The sequence below is a fragment of the Aotus nancymaae genome, unplaced genomic scaffold (assembly GCF_030222135.1).
Source record: "Aotus nancymaae isolate 86718 unplaced genomic scaffold, 86718_ANA_hifiasm-v0.15.2.pri h1tg000040l, whole genome shotgun sequence".
Lineage (NCBI taxonomy): Eukaryota > Metazoa > Chordata > Mammalia > Primates > Aotidae > Aotus > Aotus nancymaae.
This window is the reverse complement of record NW_026988454.1, coordinates 130857575-130875054: the sequence shown is the minus strand read 5'-3', so window position 1 is coordinate 130875054 and position 17480 is coordinate 130857575. Positions and strand designations below refer to the sequence as shown.

At 53.2% G+C, this 17480-nt stretch overlaps 3 protein-coding genes across 7 annotated transcripts; 1 reads left to right on the top strand and 2 right to left on the bottom strand.

The window, feature by feature from the left end:
* The first annotated feature begins 797 nt into the window (after positions 1-797).
* MPIG6B (megakaryocyte and platelet inhibitory receptor G6b) lies at positions 798-3782 on the top strand. 3 transcript variants are annotated; one of them, XM_012436685.3, is made up of 6 exons: positions 798-858; positions 1051-1398; positions 1555-1663; positions 2015-2055; positions 2197-2276; positions 2404-3782. In XM_012436685.3, the coding sequence occupies exons 1-6, from the start codon at positions 798-800 to the stop codon at positions 2506-2508; spliced, it is 744 nt and encodes a 247-aa protein (XP_012292108.1). In that variant the 3' UTR covers positions 2509-3782. The 3 variants fall into 3 exon arrangements, with proteins under 3 accessions (XP_012292108.1, XP_012292109.1, XP_012292110.1); XM_012436686.3 differs by having other exon boundaries at positions 2178-2276; XM_012436687.3 differs by lacking the exon at positions 1555-1663 and having other exon boundaries at positions 2178-2276.
* A 1199-nt stretch (positions 3783-4981) lies between these two features.
* Positions 4982-8457, bottom strand: DDAH2 (DDAH family member 2, ADMA-independent). 2 transcript variants are annotated; one of them, XM_012436688.2, is made up of 7 exons: positions 8012-8457; positions 6829-7188; positions 6608-6707; positions 6408-6481; positions 6130-6249; positions 5503-5652; positions 4982-5300 (listed from the first exon to the last, which is right to left on the bottom strand). In XM_012436688.2, the coding sequence occupies exons 2-7, from the start codon at positions 7123-7125 to the stop codon at positions 5184-5186; spliced, it is 858 nt and encodes a 285-aa protein (XP_012292111.1). In that variant the 5' UTR covers positions 7126-7188; positions 8012-8457; the 3' UTR covers positions 4982-5183. The 2 variants fall into 2 exon arrangements, with proteins under 2 accessions (XP_012292111.1, XP_064217298.1); XM_064361228.1 differs by lacking the exon at positions 8012-8457 and adding an exon at positions 7687-7999.
* Positions 8458-8550: 93 nt separating this feature from the next.
* On the bottom strand, positions 8551-15403 carry CLIC1 (chloride intracellular channel 1). 2 transcript variants are annotated; one of them, XM_064361229.1, is made up of 7 exons: positions 14882-15403; positions 14357-14445; positions 12385-12494; positions 12065-12190; positions 11794-11900; positions 10494-10675; positions 8551-8955 (listed from the first exon to the last, which is right to left on the bottom strand). In XM_064361229.1, the coding sequence occupies exons 2-7, from the start codon at positions 14393-14395 to the stop codon at positions 8794-8796; spliced, it is 726 nt and encodes a 241-aa protein (XP_064217299.1). In that variant the 5' UTR covers positions 14396-14445; positions 14882-15403; the 3' UTR covers positions 8551-8793. The 2 variants fall into 2 exon arrangements, with proteins under 2 accessions (XP_064217299.1, XP_012292112.1); XM_012436689.3 differs by lacking the exon at positions 14882-15403 and having other exon boundaries at positions 14357-14620.
* Between the last annotated feature and the right edge of the window lie 2077 nt (positions 15404-17480).

Sequence of the window (17480 nt, the reverse complement as noted above, 5' to 3'; positions counted from 1 at the left end):
GTAATCCCGGCACTTTGGGAGGCTGAGGCGGGCGGATGACCTGAGGTCAGGAGTTCGAGACCAGCCTGGCCAACATGGAGAAACCCCGTCTCTACTAAAAATACAAAAATTAGCTGGGTGTGGTAGCAGGTGTCTGTAATCCCAGCTACTTGGGAGGCTGAGGCAGGATAATCGCTTGAAACCAGAAGGCAGAGATTGAGGTGAGCCGAGATTGTGCCATTGCACTCCAGCCTGGGCGACAAGAGTAAGACTTTGTCTCAAAAAAAAAAAGAAAGAAAGAAAAGAAAAAGAAATAATAGAAATAGTAATAACAGCAAGCACTTACATAGTGATCCTATGTGTTCTAGGCAGTTTACATGTATAACTTTATTTAGTTCTCAAAATGCCCTACAAAACAGGGATTTTTGTTGTTTTTGAGACAGGGTCTGGCTGGCTCTGTTACCCAGGCTGGAGTGCAGTGGCCTGATCACAGTTCACTGCAACCTCAACCTCCTGAGCTCAAGGGATCCTCCCACGTCAGCCTCACCAGTAGCTAGGATTACAGGAGCGCCTGTAAAGTTAAGCAGGCAAAAGCATTTGTGTAAATGGCCCAAGCACGCGTTTTAAGTGAGCACTGTTTGAGGACTCTGAGTTTGCCTGTGAGGATTCCCAAAGGGATCTGGGCAGCTGGTGGCACCTCCCCCTCTCTTATCGGAGCCCCCCAGCCCCTCCGTTCTCCCCAGCCCCAGCTTCCCTCCGGTTCCTTCCCCCTACCCTATGCTGATTAGCTCGCAGCCTCTCCTCACCACATCCTTACTATGGCTGTGTTTCTGCAGCTGTTACTGCTGCTGCACTCAACGGCCCAAGGGAACCCTGGGGGTAAGTGAACCCTGGGAGAGTTGTGATAGACTCAGAGGGGCTGAGGCAAGAAAGGGGGCGCCTAGTAGGGTGTCGTGTGTGGGAAGATTCAAGATGGCTGGAGTGCAGAAGACAGAAGAGAAAGAGGAGAAGGGATGGGGTGTCGTCTTGCCCTATGGACCTGCCCTAACCACAGCCTCCGCCCTCCCCTAGCTTCTCTGGAGGGCCACCCTGGGGACCGGGTGAATCTCTCATGCGTAGGAGTCTCTCACCCCATCCGCTGGGTCTGGGCGCCCAGCTTCCCGGCCTGCAAGGGCCTGTCCAAAGGACGCCGGCCAATCCTGTGGGCCTCTTCCAGCGGGACCCCCACCGTGCCTCCCCTCCAGCCCTTCGTTGGCCGCCTACGCTCCCTGGAGTCTGGTATCCGGCGGCTGGAGCTCCTCTTGAGTGTGGGGGACTCGGGCACCTTTTTCTGCAAGGGCCGCCACGAGGACGAGAGCCGTACAGTGCTTCACGTGCTGGGGGACAGGGCCTATTGCAAGGCCCCGGGGCCTACCCACGGTAGGTCCAAGGCCTGTGAGTTCAAGAATACTTAACTCCCACACAGACCCGTAGGAGGGAAGAGGGCCTTGGCTGGGGGTTCTTGAGTGGGCGAGCTGGCTCTCTGTCATCATACCCCTGACCTCAGCGTCCCTTCCCGCCACGCCGTTCCCCCAGGGTCCGCCGTTCCCCCAGGGTCCGTGTATCCTCAGCTCCTGATCCCGCTGCTCGGCGCTGGGCTGGTGCTGGGACTGGGAGCTTTGGGCCTTGCCTGGTGGCTGCACAGGTGAGCAAGAGCCTGGTTAAATGGGGAGTGACCAGAGGTGGAAGGGGCAGGACCAGAACCTTCGCGAAAGAGAGAGCTAGACCTAGAGCCCTTGCCCTGAGTTGGAGAAGAATGGGAGAGGTGGAAGGTGGGAGCGAGGCCACTGGCTGGTGAGTGCAGCCCCGCCAGAGGAGATGAGCTGGAAGTGCAGCGGGGTCAGAGCCTGGGCTGGACTATCTGTGGGGGTAGAGTCTAAGTTGTTTCCGGTCTGAGACTTCAAGTTGCTGGACTGTCCTTGGCACGGCCTGAATTCCAGGAGAACCAGTAAGACGAGACTGGTGACTCTCGAAGACTCTTATATGTCCCTTACAGGCGCCTGCCCCCGCAGCCGATTCGACCACTCCCTAGATTTGGTGAGACTAACTCCACCCAATTTTCTTTCTCCTACACGCCCGCCCACTCCCCACCCCTCAGTTCCTGAGTCTGAGCCCTTGCTGGGAGCAGACAAGTTGGTCACCTTCTCTCCATCCTTCAGCTCTGTCCCCCCCACATAGCTCCACTTGTGAAAGCCGAGCCCCAGAGAGCAGTAAAGAAGGAAGAGCCCAAGATTCCAGGGGACCTGGACCAGGAACCGGTAAGGGCTTGGGGATGGAAAGGGGGCTGGCCAGAATGTCTGAGGAAAATGGACCAAAAAAAAAAAAGGCCTGAATCCCAAGGAAGACTGTGGGAACCATCTTGTCTTCCTCTCCTTCCTCCTCCAGAGCCTTCACTACGCGGATCTGGACCATCTGGCCCTCAGCAGGCCCCGACGGCTGTCCACAGTGGACCCTGCTGATACTTCCACCATCTATGCAGTTGTAGTTTGAAGGGAAGCCCTTAGTCCAAACCTCCCAAGCTGGGGGCTCCCAGCTCCCCATAATCCCTCTCCCCTCCCTGATCTCTCACCTGGAAGAGGAAGGCACCATGGTATAGCAATAAGCGCTAGACTGGAAGTCGGGAGACCTGGGTTCTAGGCTGTCTCTGCCACTGATGTTACTCCTAAACTTACTCCCATGTCTTCCATAACCTTCATGTCTCCCTCACCACCGTTGTCCCCTCTATACCCAGTCAAGCCCTATCTCCTATCTTAAGACATTAGTAACTCCCAGACAGTTGCCTTATCTCTTCCCTTCCCTTCACTGTCAAGCTTTGGAACCAGGGGCACACACCTGCCTCTTCCATTTTCTTCTCCTTCACTCTATCCCCACTGCTCATCTGTCGAAATTGCCTGTCTGCTCTTCATAAGGTTGCCAATGGCGTCCTAATAACCACACCCAGTAGACATTTTTAGCATTCATCTGGTTTGACCTCTGATTACTCCATTCTTTTTTTTTTTTTTTTTTTTTGAGTCAGAGTCTCACTCTGTCGCCAGGCACCAGGCTGGAGTGCAGTGGCACGATCTTGGCTCACTGCAACCTCCACCTCCTGGGTTCAAGCAATTCTCCTGCCTCAGCCTCTCAGGTAGCTGGGACTACAGGCTCACGCCACCACACCCAGCTAATTTTTTTGTATTTTTAGTAGAGACGGGTTTCACCATGTTAGCCAGGATGGTCTCGATCTCTTGACCTCGTGATTTGCCCGCCTCGGCCTCCCAAAGTGCTGGGATTACAGGCTTGAGCCACCGCGCCCGGCTACTCCATTCTTTAAGCTCTGTTTTTCTTTGCTGCTGGTGTTTTCTTTTTGGACTCCTTCCTTGCTCCATATCCCCACAGTACTTACTCCCCACCATTCTAGGTTTGTTCCTTTCTCCTCCTTTCTCTTCTTCTAGCACACTCTCATCCAGTCAGTCCTCAGCCCCTACCTCTGCAAATGACACCCAGAACTCTCTCTGGCTCAGATCTCAGATTTGGGATTAACAAACTTCCCCTTAGACATTCTGCCTGACTGGCCTCAGGCATTTTTGCTCTCTGGATGTCAAACCTAACTCATTGTCATCTCTGAAGCCACTCACTTAACTCTCCTCTGCATTCTCTCCTTAACAACCCAGTTGCAGGCAGGGCACGGTGGCTCATGCCTGTAATCCCAGCACTTTGGAAGTCCGGGATGGGCGATCACGAGGTCAGGAGATTGATGCCATCCTGGCCAACATGGTGAAACCCCGTCTCTACTAAAAATACAAAAATTAGCTGAGTGTGGTGGTGCTTGCCTGTAATCCCAGCTACCTGGGAGGCTGAGGCAGGAGAATTGCTTGAACCAGGGAGTTGGAGGTTGCTGTGAGCCAAGATCCCAGTTGCCCATCCCAGAAACTGGGAGTCATGCAGGCCTCCTTCTTCTCTCACTCCCACACAATGAGCCATCAAATCCAGTCTTTCTATCTTAACATCACTGTCAAACCCACACTCTATTCCATGCCCAGTGCTGCCATGTGAATGTACTCTCCTCACTTCCTTCCTAGATGACCCATAGCCCCACCTCATCCTCCTACCCTTGCTTTCCTCCCTGAAGTCAGAAAGATCCTCCTCAAGAGATAACTGCTCCTGACAGCCCATATTACAGAACCGAAGTACTCTCCTTAGCTTCAGCTCTGTGCCCATGTGCCCTGGCTTTGGATACAAGGTACTACAGCACTTTGTCCATTCTCCAGGCTTATTTCTGTCATTTCACATGCACATCTTAGAAAATGCCAGCCTCAGAGAATTCTCTCTAGCCCCAAAATGTCTTTGCCCAGTGCAATTCCTTCTTCCTGTATTACCCCTTTCCCTCCTCCACACTACCTGCCTGGCTAATTCTTATTTATCCTCAGTCCAAGTGTGGCCTTTTCTAGGAAGCTGACCCTTCTTGCCCACTTTTGCATATACTTTGATGCCCTAGGACACACCCCCCTTATTTCCCTCATAGAAATAGCCTCTTGTAAATTGTTCCATTACAACCTGTATTTCAATTTGTAAGAAATTTGCGTGTACTGTGAGCCCCCCAACATCAGGAGACTGACCCTTTGGATGTCATTGCTAAGCCTCAGTAAATGAATGAATGAATGAAAATGAATGTCCCTGGAAGTGTCACTTCTTTTTCTTTATCAAACAGGGGTGGACTGGTAATCTACCAGTCTCTGAATCATCTGACACTCAGTGAGTGACCCACCCATACACTCTCTTCTCTGCCCTGGACACATTTCCCATGATAGACATTCTGCCTTGTCCATCTTGTGCCCAAGCACGTATGACATGATTGGGCAATGAGTTGGCAAGTGCCTAACAAGTTTTTTGAATGAGAGGCCTTCTTCCCTGCACTGACCCCAACCTCAGGTTTCATCCCTGCCCTATCCCTTTGCCCCAGTAAAACACCAGTCACAGCCCAGTCTAAAAGATCAATTCTATTTTATTGGTTCTGAGAGGGAGGACTCACCCAGTGGACCCTATCCTTTTCCCCACACTCTGCCCTCCCCCCATATTGAGGCTGTCTCCCTACTACTGCCTACTCAGCATTCTCTATCTAACCCTCCTTCCCCTTCTATTCCCTATACTGTCCTACCCTTGGCCAGCAGGACCCCAAGGCCAGATGCTCAGCTGTGGGGGCGTGTGCTAAGCACCAAGCAGAGGGAGCTGAGCCCAGCGCCAGCCTTCTCCAGTTCTGAGCAGGATACAGGTACCAGGGTGACATCAGAGAGCTTCTGCAGTGCCTGCACAGGGAGGACACAGGGAAGACATGGAGTGGGTAGAGGGGAGTAGGACCTCGAGGCCAGAGCCAGGCCACTCTTCCAGCCAGCTCAGAGTGGCCCCACCCAGGCTTCTAGAGAAGGCACCCTTCCTCCCTCCCACTCAGAAAGCCTGAAACTCTTTTCTCCGATGGTGCTTGGTGTTGGAGTTCCTGCCCTCCCTCACCTCCTGGCTGTTGGGGAGATCCCCACCTCCACGGTGCAGGAGGAAAGGGGGCACACCAGGCAACCCAGGACGAAGAAAGAGACAGTCAGCAGCTGCGTCATCTGGGAGGGTCAGGGAGGCATATGGGTGATCTGTCAGCACCGCCATTGCCTGGAGGAAAGAGGAAGTATTGGAGTCTCAGAACCTCTCCACAACTGAGTCTGCCTGCTCAACCACCACTAAGGGCTGGGGACTGACATTTGTGGAATAATAATGACAGCAAGCACATAGGGCTTACTATGTCAGACATTAAGTACTTTAGCTACCTTTGCTAATTTCCACCTTGGAATCACATGCAGTTATTTTCAACCCCCTACCCTTCCCCAGTCCCTCCCCTCATCTGTCCTCTCCATTCTTAGTCACAGTTTAGGTGCCACCTTTGGGGTTTCCTGAAACTCTGAAAGAGCAAATTAATCACCCCTTTTCCCAGTCCCGCTGTTCTAACTTCTTATTTACTTGTGTGTTCTTTCATATAAGATGGACAGCCCAATGAAGGCAGGGGTTGGGGCTAATTTCCTAAGCCTCCCAGCTCCCTGCCTCCCAGGCCCAGAGCCGCGCCCCCTTTCGTTGGCCCCTCCCCCTCCTCACCCTGACAGCCTTTTGGGCAGCGTCGCTGCTGCCTGCCACAACAGTGCGAGGTCCCCCCATGCCACAGAGACCGCGCAGGTGGGAAGGACCCGAGACTGGCACAGTGGAGACGGCGAAGTCCTAAGGAGAGCGAGGGGAGGTATTCAGGGGCGCGGGAGGAGTGACGGGATACCCTCAAATATAGGCTGCTCTCCGCCTCTCATTCCTCATCGGGCTCCCAGGCCCTTCTGACCCCGACCTGCACCCCGCTCCCTCCCTAGGCTGGTCCCGCTCCGCACCCGGAACGTGTCCGCCACGATCTCAGCTCCTCGGTGATTGGTCCATTTGGAGAGGCCTACGAAAAACTCCCGGCCTGAGTCCGGGAGGCCGCGGAGGTTTGAGGGCAGGAGTGAGTTGGAAACAAGGCTCGAGACAGCCGAGTCTCCCAAACTCTACTTCCCTGTGCCAAGACCCTGGGGTGCCGCCACCCCAGCCTCACCGGTGAAGAGAACGTCAGTGCCATCCAGTGTGGCGTTCTCGTCTCCTATTTCCACAATTCGGAGTCCCAGGTCCTGGAGGGCTTTTCGGACACCATCGACCTTAGAGTAGGAGAAGGCAGGGGGCTGAGACACTCCCATCCCCAATTCTTCCCCAAAGCCCCGACATCCAGCTCCTCCTGCCCTTCCCCATACCACACCTGCGCCGTGGCGCTCACCTCACCTCTGGCCTACGAGCGGGGCTCCAGGGCCGCGTGATTAGAGCCGTGTCCCCTTGGATCACGGCCGTGTCACCAAGCAGCGGTCCCAACGGCAACGACTCCTCAGGTGGCAGTTCTAGCAGCTGTAGCCCCAGTCGCTGCCTCAGTTTACCTCCCAGCACCCCGTGCTCCCTTTGAGCTTTGGCCAGATCCAGAGCGGGAAGGCCAGCCCCCGCACCTTCCCCCGACGCCAGGCTCTCTGGGACGCCCCGGATCAGGGCATGGGAGCAGCGGCCCAGCCCCTCCCCCGGCGTCCCCATCCCATCCACACAGACGCCCCTCCAACCGTTCGGATTTCTTAGTTTTCGTGTTTTTTCACCTGTCTAGGGGAAGAAACAGAAAGGCGGGAGACAGAGAAAAAGACATGCAGACAAGGGCGTTGGGGGCTGTTAAGAGCGCCCAGGTCTTCCTCCTGCCATCCCTGGGCGTCCCTCCCACTCCGCCCCACCCCCTCTAGACCTTCCTCTCCTGTCGACTCCACTCTACCCAGCACCCTCAGGAGTCAGATTCTTTAAGAGGAGTCTGAGGAACAAGGGTAGGATCTCTAATCTCCAAAACACCTGTTGCCCCTGCTCGGGGGCTTCGTGAGGTCCCTGCCGGGCGCCCCTCTTGGCAGCCACTAGGATGCGCTCACTCCCCAAAAATGCAGCGGCCCCGCCCCCTTAACCCTCAGCTGCTCGCTACCGTAGGGACCTGAAGTGCGGCCCGGGACCCGCAGGGGTTATGGGACAGCAGGAGAAAGCTGGAGAATCAGGGGCTGGGGGGTGGAAGTCCTGAATGCCAGAACGAAGGAGAGAGGGGGGCAGGGAGCGAGGAATTACAGCCTAAGGAGTTAAGCATCCTCTCTCAGCCCTGGCCGGTCGAGCTGCCCCTAGCGCGACCTAGTATAAACCAGACCGAGTCCCGGAGGACTGGGAGAGGTCAAAAACGAAATGCGAGGGGCGGGGAAACAGGGGGCGTGGTTCCGGGGAGCTGGCGCCACTCCCGACTCCAGGACCCAGTGCCCCGTCTATGTCCCAAAGTCCACCCCGCCTAGCTCCGCGCCCAGATGCCGGCTCCCCATCCTCTCTGTCCGGTGCAGGCATGGGCTCGGCACCCCCAAACTCCGGCTCCCAAACGGTTCAGGTCTCCCCACCCAAGACTCACCTCCAGCGGCCACCCCCACTTCTGTCGCGCTGATATCTCGGCTGGGGCCCCACCCCCCCGAGAACAGAGTTGGTGGAGAAGGGAGTCCCCGTCTTCAAGCTCGGGGACTGGGAGCTCAGGCTTTTGAGGGGGTTCTAGGGTAGGCGAGCTCCCATACTAAGATGGGGCGGGGGCGCGACGGTCTGGCGGCTCCGGGGCATTGTCTAAGCGGGACGGGGCGGGGCTTCTGCGGGCCACGCCCATTCCGCCCTACTAAGCCTCGCCCATTCCACCCAGACTGCGCCCCCCTTGCCAGAAATCGGCACCGCCCAGCAAGGGCTGCCCAGGCCCACCCAGATCTGGCCGGCCCTGGCGGCGGGTCTGCAAACGCGGCGTAGATCTCAGAACAGCGCTACGGCGGACCGGCACGAAAAATAGCAGACCCACCACAAACATCTCCCTTCTTAATTCCTGGCTTCTGCCCTGAGCTCAAGATCACTGACCCACCCCTCATTCCATGTCACCCACACTTCAAACCCCCTTTGTGTAAAAACACTTGATTTTTATTCTGTACTTTATTACTGAAATATGTTGTCCTACCCATCCCACCCCACAATAAAAATCTCACCCAGGCCCCCTATTTCTTTCCCTCATCCCCTCTTCCACCACACCATCCCAGAACAAGTGCTCCAGGATTCCCTTCCCACTGGCCATTTTGGAGTGTGTCCATTGGGTAGCAATGTGGAAACCACCAGGGCCTTTGTGGAGAAAATGGAGGGGCTTGACGGAGTCCCAGGAGGGGCTTATTTGAGGGCCTTGGCCACTTGCTCATAGGCGAGCTCAATTTCCTCATCATCTGGACAGGTGGAGGCGAATTCTTCCCGCGCGTAGGCATTGCTCAAGTACCGATGCACTCCCCGGAAGGCCTCAGGGATGGTGAATCCCCGGTATTTCTTACATACCACCTGAGGATGGGGAGAGGAGTGGGACCAACATGTTAGCCCAGGGAAGCCACCTTGGCTGCTACACTGGCCAGTCCCTTCTCCCCAGCCTACATGATAAAACCAGCTCAACCCCCCACTGTCTTGTACTGTCTTCGGCCCTCCTTTTCACATACTGAAATCCTGGACTTTAATAACCAACCATTTTTCTTGAGTTTTTAAAAGTTGAGATATGATTCACATATCATAAAATTCTCCTATTGAATTTCCACAGTGACTTTTCCCCCCATACCTCTTCAGGCACTGAAGCAAGTGACTTTTGTCTCTATTATTTTTCATCTGACTTTTTTTTTTTGAGACGGAGTCTTGCTCTGTCTCCAGGCTGGAGGGCAATGGTGCGATCTCGGCTCACTGCAACCTCTGCCTCCCAGGTTCAAGCGATTCTCCTCCTCGGCCTCCCGAGTAGCTGGGATTACAGGTGCCTACCACCATAAGTGGCTAATTTTTGTATTTTTATTAGAGACGGGGTTTCACCATGTTGGCCAGGCTGGTCTCGAATTCCCAACCTCAGGTGATTTGCCTGCCTCAGCCTCCCAAAGTGTTGGGATTATAGGCGTAAGCCACCACGCCCAGCCCATCTGACTTTTCATTATGTAGTCATGTTTTTTTTTTTTTGAGATGGAGTCTGGCTTTGTCACCCAGGCTGGAGTGCAAGTGGTGCAATCTCAACTCACCGCAATCTCCACCTCCCAGGTTCAAGTGATTCTCCTGCTTCAGCCTCCTGAGTAGCTGGGACTACAGGCACATGCCACAATTCCCGGCTAATTTTTTGTATTTTTAGTAGAGACGGGCTTTCACCATGTTAGCCAGAATGGTCTCAATCTCCTGACCTCATGATCTGCCTGCCTCGACCTCCCAAAGTGCTGGGATTACAGGCGTGAGCCACCGTTCCTAACCTTCATCATATATACTTAACTTTCATGTAAATATTTTATTGTCTCAGATTTCAATCCTTTGAGAGCAAGGACCAATCACCATACACTTGTGTATCTTTCATGCTTATTACATAGATGTTCACTACACAGTAGTGTGGCAGACTGAAGTCAGGCCCATGTTGCACCAACGAAACCCTAGCTTTGAGGCTATGACAAAAACATGGGAATCAGCAGTTTTGATCTTCCACAAGAGGAAGTGAAGACTGAAGCTATAAAGAAAGTTAAAGCTTTGACTTTAGGAAAAGCCTGCTGTGTCTAATCTGTGAATTTGGCAGTGATACCGAGACAGGAAGAGCATTCTTCAAAAGTAATCATGGGATGTATTCCTCTTGGCCAGTCTCTTTGCACCCACAGCTTATATCATGAAATATAATTATCTCAACCAGTGGTCTTGCCAGCAATGACTGCCACAAAGGACTGGGGTGGGGTCTGCCATTGGTAGCAATCTATGAAAACCACCCTAAGAAAGAAGCCATCTTTAGAGTGGTTGTCAGGGGAAGCCCATGTTTGAGTTCCTTAAGGAGTGAATCCCAGTGGTCATCCTTTCCTCCCATAATAACCACACACCTGTACTATGTGTAGCTTTGGCAACAGGTTGCAGTCAGCCAGGGTGAGCTCATTGCCATCCAGAAACTTCCTCTGAGAGACGCCCTCATCTTCAGCACTGGTTTCATCCACTTCTTCTGGGAGGGGGGATGTTAAGTAATTGTCTAAAACCTTCAGGGCTTTCAAGAGTCCCTTCTCCAGATCTGTGCAAGAGAGGGAATTGATTAGAACTTCAGGAAAAGATTGACATAATCTGAGAAGGCCCATTGGGTGTGGATACTTATGGTAGTCCAAAATAATAATAGCTAACACTCATGTAGTTACTTTTCTATGTGTTATTCTAAGCACTTTCCATTTTATTTAATTTTTTTAGATGGAATCTCACTCGATTGCCCAGGCTGGAGTGCAGTGGCATGATCCCAGCTCACTGCAACCTCTGCCTCCCAGATTCAAGTGATTATCCTGCCTCAGCCTCCTGAGTAGCTGGGATTACAGGTGCCTGCCAAAACACATGAATTTTTGTATTTTTTTTTTAGTAGAGACCAGCCATGTTGACCAGGGTGGTCTCCAACTCCTAACCTCAGGTGATCTGCTCCCCTCGGCCTCCCAAAGTGAGCACTTTACATTTTAAAAACTCATTATCACCAGGCACGATGACTCAAGCCTGTAATCCCAGCACTTTGGGAAGCTGAGGTGGGTGAATCACCTGAGGTCAAGAGTTTGAGACCAGCCTGACCAACATGGTGAAACCCCGTCTCTACTAACTACAAAAATTAGCTGGGCGTGGTGACACACATCTGTAATCCCAGCTACTTGGGAGGCTGAGGCAGGAGAATCACTTGAACCGGGAGGCAGAGGCTGCAGTGAGCCAAGATCATGCCACTGCACTCCAGCCTGGGCAACAGAGTGAGACTCTATCTAAAAAAAAATATTTTTTTTTGGATCTGGAAATGGACTTACAGAAAGGTGAAATGAATGCTTAAAGTTATACAGCTAGTTGGATTTGTATTCAGGTAGTCTGGATGTAGAGTGATGATTGTTCTTAAGCACAACTCTATTCTGCCAGAAAATAGGCCAGCAGCCAACTAATGTCCCCAGTGGGACAGAAGAGGCTAGGGAACAAATGAGAAAGGTTTAAAAGTCTTGGCCAATGAAAATTCAGGGAAATATAGAGGTAAAGGAAAAATGGGAAGCTGGGGGAGATTTACCAACATCTGTTTCATCTCCTTATATCTGGACTTCCAGGTGTCCCTAATGTCTCCCACCCACTGGGTCCTCTCTATTCCTCCCAGGACCCAGGCCTCTGACCCACAAGACTCACTATCATTGAGTGCTGGGTTTGAATTCTTGATGTAGGCAGAAAATTTGGCAAATATGTCCAGCCCAGCTGTGTTGGACTCAGGGTTCAGAGCTGCCAGCTTGGGGTACCTGAAAGTCAATGGGAAAATGAGGTAAGATGTCTTCCTTGGAGGAAGCTCAGCTAGCTCCCCTGCCCCAGCCCCACCATCATCTCTGTTTTCCATTTCTGCAAACTAACTGTTTCCTAGAACTCCCTGTGCTGCCACCTCTCCCTTTTCTGAGTGTCCCCATACCTGGGAGGGCATAGCACTGCCTCCAGAAATTCCTCAATCTTGTTGGTGTCTGTGTGCACTTCAGTGCCATACAGCAGGAATGGGAGCTGCCCTCCTGGGCACAGCTTCTGCACTGTCTCGGTCCGCCTGGAGAAAGGGCCAGGCATCAGGACTGGAAATGGGGGTCAGGGAGAACCAGAAAGTGGAGATGGAGGGATGTAGGATAAGGGACTCCAAGGAGGAGGGCAAAAATGTTCAAGATAGAAGGACTCAGGTGGGTGAGTGTGTGTTTGCACATATGTGTACACAAGAGGTGTTTTGAGGAACAGAAGCAGGCCTACCTCTTGGTGTCAACTGTGGTAACATTGAAGGTGACTCCCTTGAGCCACAGGACCATGAACAGTCTCTGGGAGAAGGGGCAGTTCCCAATCTTGGCCCCATCACTGCCAGCCTGAAAAGCAACCCCAGCCCAAGGTTATGCCTGGTGCACCCCACCCACCCCCAGTCCAGTCTCTGCACTCCCACTCCCAGGCCAGCTGCTTTCTGCCTAGTCATGACACATACACTGTCCCCTCACTATGGACTCTTTGCCCTTGGGCCTGGGTCAAACCTAAAGCAGATCAATGGGAAATTTTTTTGCAAAGGCAGGCTTCTGGTTCCCCAGAAACTGAGGACAGTGGGAGGGAGGCAGAGGGAAGAGGTCCTGGAGAACTTGGAGGATCCGAATCCTACCCCAGAGAGGGAAGTGTGTGGAACTTCAGTGAGGCCAGAGTTGTAGGCCAGAAGCCTGGATTTCTGGGTTCCTGAAGGAAGCAGAGTCTCTAGACAGGAGAGGTTTGGGAGCCAGAGCTCTAGAGATGTGGAGGGCCCTACAGAGGGGGATTGCCCTCTAATTAGCAAGTGGTGACCTCATTGGCCCAAGGGACACCTCCCCCTAAGCTGAGGGTGATTCATCTCTCTGTCTCCGGCCTCAGCAGCTTCCTTCCTGTCAAGGAAGTGGGGGAAGGGACCTGTGAGGATGAGGCCTGGGCAGCTAAGGCTATCCCCGAACCCGCTGCCAGGGTCTCCCAGCACAAGTCCTCTTACTGCAGATAACCGTCCTCTCACAGGACACAGGGCCAGAATCTCTGCGGCACAGCCTCACCCAGGAGTAAAAATAGCCCCAGAGGCGAGTGTGAGAGTGAGGTGGGAACCACACCTAAGGGGGCGGGCCCAGGCACGCTCGGACTTCCCCGACCCAGGGAGAGGGAATGGCTGCCCCAGACACCCAAGCAGAAGGGAGAGGGAGACACAGGCAGAGATACAAAGATGAGAGGAACAAAAGAGTCCCGGGAAGTGGAAAGAAAGGCAGCAGGAAAGTGGAGGGTGGGGAGACATTCGTGCCAACAGGGAGACACGAACGGAGCAGGGAGAAGAGGACACTGTTACAGAAGGGAGGGAGGGGCACAGACAGGAGGTCCTGAGGCTGGGGAAAGAATGCAGCAGCGGTAGGGAGGGGAGCAGCCGCTAGAGTCGGAGGGGAGCCAGGAGACGCCGAGAAGCCTGCCGCCTGCAGTCTTGGTACCCAAATGCCATAGGACCATCTCTCCTCACCCACACCCGAAGAGAGAGGAGAGAGTTGGGGCAAATCTCCTGCTTCTGCAACCCCCAAATCCCAAAATGCCCAAAACGAGCTTTCCTTCGGCCTGATCTCTCTCCCACCCATCCTAGTGGTAGCTACATCAAACTCACGTCTCTTTACCACCTCCCCTTCTCTCCCTTACCCCAGTCCGGGGGATATTCGATACCACCCCATCACCTCTCCAGCTCTGCTTTCTGAACTCCAATCCCCGTCTCCTGTTTTGTTCCACCCCTCCAAAGCTTCCCAGTTTACTTGCTCTCACACTCAGGCCTCCCTCAACACACCCAGCCACACACACACACCCCTCCCCTACTACACTACTCACCCTGAGATCTTATAGGGCCACATGTCCTAACTGAGGTTCCCTTCTGGGCCCCCACTGTCCCTTCATCAGCTCGCCCACCCCCCAACCCCACCGGAGTCTCTTTTGGGAATTCTTTTTCTCTACTTCCCTTCCTTTAGGTTGCTAGAAACTTGCACTTTTACAAACTTTTCAGGGTTGATTCTAGAACCTTATTACCTGCTAACAAGTTAAGGTCTTCCCCTCCCAACCCCACCCCTGAACCAAAGAGTGCACGTGGGATTCGGGGTGGGAGTCAAGGAGGGAAAGGATTGGGGAGTTAAGGCTGGGGGGGGAAAGGTGAGAGCTGACTTCCAGGAATTTGGGTGGCTGAGGAGAGAAGTGTTCTTACCTTCACGAACAATTCGACCGGCGGTTGTTCTTCAGCCATGGTTGCGTCGGGGACCAGGAAGTGGCCGTCGCTGGGGGAACTGGGAGGGGCTGGGGCCGGGGAAGGCGGGTCTCACACTCAGGGATTCTCTCCCCTAGACCCAGAGCTGTCCCTTCAGCGCAACACAAGCCCAATCAGACCCTGTTTGCTCTCAGACTCCCCACCAGTCCAACGCACCCCACACCCAGCTCCTCCAGCTCGGTCCCCTCCCGGGCTGGATGAGAGAGCCGCTGACTCACCGACCGGCCCCGCCCTGAACCTGGGGAGGGGACTGGAGGGGGGCGGGACTCGGCGAGGTAGGGAGTGGGTCCGGAGGGAGAATCCTCGGATCTCCCACCGGATGGGGATGGGAGTGTTAAGGAGGAGTCCTGAAAACCTCCTTGTCTCTCTGATCTCTCCTCAACACAGGACACTTTTCTGCCTCAGTTTCCCTTCTTTAATCTGAGTATAACCCGACTGACCCTCGTACAAAAAAACGACACTAACAGTTTGGGCACACCCATGAAGATCCAGGGATGGAGTATTAGAATGGAAAGGTGGTCGTTTAATCTTTCTGCATTTCTTCTGGACGTCAATCCAAATTCTGGGTTGCCGGGGCTGTAGTCTGAGAGAAGAACTTGGAAGTGGAAGGCTGGGATTGGGAATAGGAACCATTAGCTGTGCAGCCTGGGATTAGGGAAGAGGTGATGCCAGCACTCCCTGAGCTGCCCAGATGGCGTGTCTCAGTAGTCCTGTGCCCCACACAGTCTACTGTCCCTGGGCCCAGCTCAGCACTAGGATTTGCCTAAGAGTTGCAGTCCTTGTGGCCTAGACTTGGGATCGAAGTAGAGTTAGGGGCTGGGCGGGGTGGCTCATGCCTGTAATTCCAGCACGTTAGGAGGCCAAGGCGGGTGGATCACTTGAGGTCAGGGGTTTGAGACCAGCCCGGCCAACATGGCGAAACCCCGTCTCTACTAAAATACAAAAATTTGCCGAGCATGGTGGTAGGCACCTGTAATCCCAGCTACTCAGGAGGCTGAGGCAGGAGAATTGCTTGAACCTGGGAGTTGGAAGTTGGCAGTGAGCCAAGATGGTGCCAATGCACTCCAGCCTGGGCAACAAGAGCAAAAGTCTGTCTCAAAAAAAGAAAAGAAAGAAAAGAAAAAGAAAGTAGAGTTAGGGATGATAGGGATGGGAAAGGAGACGACCTAGTCTTGTGCTAAGGAAACAAGAAGCTGAGGCAAGGGGCTTTGTTGCAGGGGGAGGTCTATTCCTATAGCTTGGTCAGCTTTGTGCTTCCACTTATCCTTCCTATTGGGGCCCATTCCTGTGCCCTTTGTCCTCTTCTCACTGACAGGTTGCCTTGGAGATGGGGCAGAGGGGTGGGATTATCATGGCCCTGGGATAGAGCTGCCACAATCCTGAGGTATGTGTGTGGGGGATGGGGTAGGGGTGTTGTTAGCTGGTCCTGTCATGGGGATAAAGCAAAGATTGGACAGAATAGTGTGAGTGGAGTCCTTGGGGACACCTAAATAAATAAACAGGGAGGACACAGGAAGAGCAGCTCTCTCCTCAGTAACCTTGATTTCTATTAAACGTTTTATGATCTGCTGAAAAATAGCCCCAGAATTCCAGCCTCCATATCCTGAATTTCTCTCCTGTCCAACCATCTCTTCTCTTTCCTCCTCATCACTCTCTGTCTAACAAAAGACCTACAGTTTCAGAAAACTGTGGTGGAGTACAAGAACACAGAAGCAAAACAGGGCTTGGCTGGCGCGGTGGCTTACGCCTGTAATCCCAGCACTTTGGGAGGCTCAAGAGGGCGCATCATGAGGTCAGGAGTTCGAGACCAGCCTGACCACATGGTGAAACCCTGTCTCTACTAAAAATACAAAAATTAGCTGGGCGTGGTGGTGTGTGCCTGTAATCCCAGCTACTCAGGAGACTGAGGCAGGAGAATCCCCTGAACCCAGAAGGCGGAGGTTGCAATGAGCCGAGATCTCACCACTGCATTCCAGCCTGGGCAACACAGTGAGACTCCATCTCAGAAAAGAAAACAAACAAACAAAATAAACAGGGCTTGAAACTTAAAGAAAGGGAGAGACTTGGGGGAGGAGTGGGGTGGAGTGACGTGATGTGTTGCTGGAAACCAGCAGTTGGTGGTTTCCTCTTGTGCTTCCTCTTCTGTGGGTTTCCTCCTGCCTGTGGGAGGGCCTTTTTCTCTCCTCCCAATAGAAGAGCTATCTTTGGTGTTCATTCCCTTGAACTGTAATGTCCTATAAGGATATAGAATGACTCCATGACTGTGTGTGTCTGTGAATCCCCTCCACGGTGACCCTCAAAATCTGCACACAGGACCCCTTCCCACTGAGGGGAGGAGATCAAAGCAGCTCTACTTCTCAGGGTCCTTTCCTGTTCCAACTGGTCTGTGTCCAAGAGAAACCATATGTAAATGGAGCCAGCTTGAGGATCAAACAGGTTTGGCAGCCTCTCTTTTCTCTCCTACAGCTTTATAGCTACAGCTGCCTTGATACCAATATTGACTTTGGCTGGCTGGCATGACTACCCAATCATGCCTTAATTTACCAAGTGACAGGCAAGGATGCCCTCTCCTGGAACCATCCAGCAGAGCCTCAAGGATTTGAGGCCAGGGCTGTCCCCCAAATCCTGTATCAGAGGTTTCCCTCCATCTCACCTCCTTGTCCCTGCATTTCTCCTATTTCAATATCTCCTTTTTCCCTCTCTGGGCTTCTCTTTCCACTCCCTCCCCTTCCCGGGCTTAGTAAACCAGTCCCTAATCTCTTCACACCCCAGATTGGAAGGTGGGTCCCTCCCTGACACTCCCCAGATCTGTCACCAACCTCCTCCAAGTTTCTATAGCTCCATTGCTCAACAAATTTGCCAGGGGTAACCATTAACCCAGCTCTTAACTCTGTTCCCCCACCTTTCTTGCTGGAGGGGATGTTCCAATTACTGGTTAGCACAGCTAGGTCATCTCACCCCCACCATCGTTCCTAACTTCTTGAATTGGGGGGCTGGGGAGGAATCTCCCCATCTCAGCGTAGTGAGAATAAAGCTGGGGAGGATGGTGCATTTTAAGGGATTA